The sequence below is a fragment of the Loxodonta africana genome, chromosome 1 (genome assembly GCF_030014295.1).
Source record: "Loxodonta africana isolate mLoxAfr1 chromosome 1, mLoxAfr1.hap2, whole genome shotgun sequence".
In the NCBI taxonomy this organism is placed as follows: Eukaryota; Metazoa; Chordata; class Mammalia; order Proboscidea; family Elephantidae; genus Loxodonta; species Loxodonta africana.
Window position 1 is genome coordinate 103,970,330 of NC_087342.1, and position 5,398 is coordinate 103,975,727.

Below are 5,398 nucleotides of genomic sequence, written 5' to 3' on the forward strand. Positions count from 1 at the left end.
CAGTTGGTGCTGGAGCCAGCCAGAATGAGTGGTTCTGTAGTAGCAGATGGAGGAAGACATGCCTGTCTCTGGACATTCCTTCTCTCCCCTAGCCCTTCCTCCCCACGCTGTAGGGGGAAGTGATTAAGAAATTCAGGGAGAAAAGCCATGTAAAAAAGTATGTGTCATGCTTTCTTATCTCCTGTCTACTGCTGGAAGTGGAGGATCTGAAGACCCAGAAGGTGGCAGAGCCACAAGAAGGCAAAACCTTGGGTCCCCGAATGGTCCAGTAGGAAGTCGCCCCCAGATAACCTCATTGGTCTGTGAGATAAGTTAAGAAATCCATTTTTATTCTCTGGTGTTTTGGAATATATCTGTTACAGCAGTAAGATTATCCTAATTAAGACAGGCAGAAATCAATTCAATACAGAAATGACAGAAAACAAACAAAAAAAAACCATTGCCATCAAGTCCATTTTGACATATATGGATCCTATGGGACAGAGTAGAACTGCCCCACAGGGTTTCCAAGGCTGTAATCTGTAAAGAAGCCGACTGCCACATCTTGCTCCCGTGGAGCAGCTGGTGGGTTGGAACCTGGGGCATTTCGATTAGCAGTCGAACACATAACCACTGCATTACCAGGGCTTTTTTTTTCAAAGTACAGATATTCCCTAATTGATACAAGTTAGTCCAGGAAATAGAAAACAGGGAAATTTCCCCCCACGTCGTTTCTGTGGCTCTGTGGGAGTTCACAGTTCTGGATGAGAGGCGCCCCCACAGCAGTGGATGCAGGCGCTGGGAGACTCCTTCCACAGGCGCAGGAACAGCTAGTTCCCTCTCGGAGGCTGGGGATCTCAGTGGTCATGAAAGAACAGGAGGAGGTGAGAGTACAGAATCCACCCTGGGTCCCCAGGCTCAGCGGGAAGAGCCCATAGGCCCCGGGATCTTGGCTGGGCTAGGGGTAGCCATTGCTGCTGCTCCCACAGAACTGCTGTATGACTGAGCAGTGAGAAGGGGGAAAGATTGAGAACCAGAAGTACAACCATTCACTTAACTGTCCCCTCACGGAACAAGCCTTTCTTCTCACCCTTTTCCCTTTTTTCCTAGCCCCAGTGTCTTTTGTCCCTCTAAAGTGTCCCTGTCTCACCAGATTCTGTCACCCTTTTCTTCCCACCCACCCCTCCTCCGCTGAGGGCATAGAATGATGCAGAGTCCCAGGATAGGAGCTCTAGGGCTCTAGGCTCTGCCCCTCTCGGAGTGTCAATCATTCCTTGAGGGGTGGACTAGGTAGGCCTGGTCTTTGGCAGAGGAAACAATTATCTGTGTGTGTCGGTATGTCTGTATATGCCCACCTGGGGCCATAGCCTCAAACCTGGGCACCCCCGCAGCAGTGGGTGAGAAAGGACCACGGGTATCAGTTTGAAAGTGAAAGAAAATGGTGGCATGTAACAACCAAGTGAGTGTACAGAGAAAAACGGGGGAAGGGGGGAGGGGAAGTGGGGGGTGGTCTCAAAATTGAAATCGTGTAAATTATAATTTATATAATGGTTTCCATAATATCCCCTCTGTGATTCCTGGCAACTTTTGTCTGCAGTCCCTCCATCCCAGGAGAGAAGCTGTCCCCTGCTGCACTGCTCCCTCAGCCCAACCCCAGCCCCACTCACCAGGACTTTATAGCTCAGGAGCACAAGGAGGGCTATCAGCAGCAGGCCCTTGGTGGTAAAGAATCCAGACAACAGAATCACCATCAAATTGCTGGCGGGCAGATTGGGAGAACAAACTTTGGTTCCATTAAGAGAAAGGAGAACGGAAGGGGACACCTCCTCCCACAGGCCCAAGCCCAGCCTGGGGCTGGAGCCTATTGGTGTGCCCTTCCCCTTGGGACTCACTGGGAAGGGACAGGGTCAAGGGGTGAGCCATACAGGCTTCTCTGGGACAAGGTCACAGGAACCCATGCAACTGGACGAAGGGAGAGGTTGGCCAGGAAAAAAGAAACGACCAAAAAACTAAAACCAAGCCCTTGCCATTGAGTCCATCCATTCTGACTCATGGCAACCCCATGTGTTACAAAGTAGAACTGCTCCACAGGGTTTTCTTGGCTGTAATCTTTATGGAAGCCGATCACCAGGCCTTTCTTTCATGGTGCCACTGGGAGCATTTGAACCACCAACCTTTAGGTTAATAGTTGAGTGCAAACCGACGCATTGTCTGGTATGGCACTGCCTGGAGGCCCACAGCACTGAGTTCTGTATGACGGGAGCAGAAGGCCAGTGGAGCCGGAGGGAGAAGCAGCCTTGTCATGGGGCCAGGGAGAGAAGCTCCCAGATCTGCAATAGGCAAACCTGGGTGGGGGTTCCTTAGAGATGCCTGTGGAAAGTCCCTGCACCCAGGAAAGGCACTGGACTAGGAAACAGGAGGCTTGAGTTGTCCCAGTTGGGCTCTGGAGTCACTGGGTGACTTTGGACAGGCCACTTGCCTGCTCTGGGCCTCATTTCCACTGGTTATGAAATCAGCACTGATATCAATTCCCTTTCAACCCCGATAGTGTGGTTATTTCTGATTCCAGCATGAGGGACGTTCTGCTTTGCCCCTGCCCAGCCCAGCCCAGGTCTGAGTTGAGTCCTGGGGCCCCCCTCAAGGCCCTGTGGCTCCCCTCCTCTGCTGCTGCCTCCCTGGCCTGCCCCTTCCAAGTCACTTGTCCAGCCCTTCCTAGGCCCATCCCACCTGGCAAGTTGCCAGACCTACCTGTCATTAGAGCCATTGTTGGGAGCTGAACCAAGCATCCTCTCTGAAAAGCAAGTGTGGTGATGACAACACAGAAGGCCATAGCAACCCACTGTCCCCAGAAAGGAGAATGGGTCAGCCCCCAAGTCCTAAGAGGAAGAGGGAGAGGGAAAGGGACCAGAGCCAGTCCCTCAGGACCCCTCAGGCCATAATGACCAGGGCCTGAGGTCTGCATACTCAGACCAGGCAGGGCTGATTCAGGGGCCTAAAGGAAGGGAGGGAACTTCTCCCAGAGCTGGTGGAAAGAGGGAGCCAGGGGCTGGGGGAGGTTTGAGTAGAGGCAAGTCTGATACTGGGTCACCCCAGGGGCAGGGAGAGCTCAGGACAGAGACGTCACAGGTCATCTATCCCAGGAATCTGGACCTCATCCCCTCAGCTCTGAGTCTCCACACCAGAGAGTCTGGGGTCCCCTGCTGCTGCCTTGAGCTCAGGCCCGGGGCCCCCACAGATTCCAGATGTGACTGGGATGTGTGGCCTGGAGTTGTATACCCTGTGGGCCTTGTGTGTAGCTTCTACGTGTCAGGCCAGGGCACGCAAGGATGGAGGCAACAGCTGAAATCTGGGGACTGAGGACCCAACTGCCCCATATTCAGGGTGAGAAGGAGCAGAAGAGCTGGTGGTATCTGGGGTGAAGGAGGCATGCGGAGGGGGTGAGCGACATTTCCCCTGAGACCCAGGGAGGCCCACACCCGCAGCAAAGAGCTCACCTGGAGAAACCTCCAGAGAAATCTCTCTTATCTTGGTGACGGAATTTGCAGATGTATTTACGATTCCACACCAGTAGGTTCCCGAGTCCTGCTCCGTGAGCTTGTTCATAGTGATATTAAGGAAGCCAGAGTCAGGGTCATCCCAGATCATGTATTGAGTGTCCTGAACCAGGGTCCTGGGCTTGGAAATGACGATTAAATACTCACATCCATCTGAGTTTGCTTTACACCATACTTTGGCCTCATACTGACCACCTTTGTTTAAGTACCAGCATGTCACCGTCAGTGTCTCCCCAGCCACTCCCTGCTGAAGCTCTGCCTCCAGACGCTGCACCCAGGAACCTGGACAGCAAATCCTCAGGTCAGGCTGAGGAATGGGGCCACCCACACCCAGAACCTGACCCCAGATGACCCTCAGGCCTCAGCACCACCCCTGCACCCTACACCACCCTTCACACTCTCCTCACCTTCCCCTTCTCTCTTTCCCTTGCCTTGTCCCCTCATTTTACCCTCCTGCCCCCCTCACCTGAGACCAGGGCCAGCAGGACCAGCAGCATGTATGGAGGCTCCAGGGCCATATTGCCCCTTCCTTGTGTTGGGGTGTGTAGAATGGGGGTTGTCAGATGGTTCTGTAATAGAGAGTCCAGAGCTGGGCTTGACTCTACCCAGACACTCTAGCACATTGAGATGAAAGATTGAGAAAGGAAAAGGCCTTGATTGGGTAAGTTTGAGGCCTGCAGGGTGGGGTTTGTGGCCAGAGGGAAGATTGAGGGCCCTGCTGGGGAAACTGTCAGTTGCTCAGAGTGTCTGTGCCCTGCAGGGGCCTCAGCCCTTCCTCAGCCCAGTGACTCCAGGGCACTATGGCTGCTACTTAGCTCCCTGTGCCCCACTCCCCAGCCTAGCCCACCACCCAACCCCCAACAGGCACTTACCCACGCAGGGGAGAAGCCCCTGTAAGTCCCAGAAGGAAACCAGAATGAAATAAGAAGCTGTCCTACTTCTCACTATCTTGCCCCATTTTGCGTCATCCTTTCAGAACACTGGCTTTGTCCACCTTCCCCTTAAGGGCAGGCTGAAGTGGGCGAGGGCTCAGGGAAGCATTGAGGCCTGATCAGCGCTTAAGGCCCTTTGGTCCCCAGGAGAAGTAGAGACCTCATAAAGGGGAGTGTGTCTGGTTGAAATGGCCACACAGGCATACCTCACTCACCAGCATTCACTGCCCCTGAGAACAAGTCCCAGGTCAATTTTCAGATAGCACCTCCCAGGATTCAAGTATAACAAAAAAGAACCTTAATAATGCATTCCCACTATCCAACTCCAGTTAATTTCCCCATTTAGCACTACACCCTGGTACACATCTCTCTATACCATGCCCCAAGAAGTATGACACAAATTTAACCACCCAAAACACCAATTACTACATGATTTCATGTTTAATATTCTCTTCTGGGAGGTAGATTTGTGGGCAGCCAGCAAGAACTCTGGTATACAGAGACTAGAACACTTACACTCTGCTGGTGGGAATGTAAAATGGTACAACCACTTTGGAAATCGATTTGGCGCTTCCTTAAAAAGCTAGAAGTAGAACTACCATATCCAGCAATCCTATTCCTTGGAATATATCTTAGAGAAATAAGAGCTTTTACACCCATGTTCGTTGCAGCACTGTTTACCATAGCAAAAAGATGGAAGAAACCAAGATGCCCGTCAATGGGTGAATGGATAAAAAAACAAAATAAAAATATTCACACAATGAAATACTATGCATCAATAAAGAACAATGATGAATCCGTGAAACATTTCATACCATGGAGGAGTCTGGAAGGCATCATGCTGAGTGAAATTAGTTGCAAAAGGACAAATATTGTATGAGACCACTATTATAAGACCTCAAGAAATAGTTTAAACAGAGAAGAAAATATTCT

The 5,398-nt window shown here is 51.5% G+C and overlaps 1 protein-coding gene across 2 annotated transcripts; it reads right to left on the minus strand.

Moving 5' to 3' along the window:
- Positions 1-318: 318 nt before the first annotated feature.
- Positions 319-5,028, minus strand: LOC100670667 (natural cytotoxicity triggering receptor 2). Of its 2 annotated transcripts, XM_023547090.2 has the most exons (5): positions 4,000-5,023; positions 3,474-3,815; positions 2,728-2,770; positions 1,647-1,737; positions 319-981 (listed from the first exon to the last, which is right to left on the minus strand). In XM_023547090.2, the coding sequence occupies exons 1-5, from the start codon at positions 4,049-4,051 to the stop codon at positions 898-900; spliced, it is 612 nt and encodes a 203-aa protein (XP_023402858.1). In that variant the 5' UTR covers positions 4,052-5,023; the 3' UTR covers positions 319-897. The 2 variants fall into 2 exon arrangements, with proteins under 2 accessions (XP_023402858.1, XP_064141828.1); XM_064285758.1 differs by lacking the exons at positions 319-981; positions 1,647-1,737 and adding an exon at positions 1,745-2,309 and having other exon boundaries at positions 4,000-5,028.
- Positions 5,029-5,398: the final 370 nt, after the last annotated feature.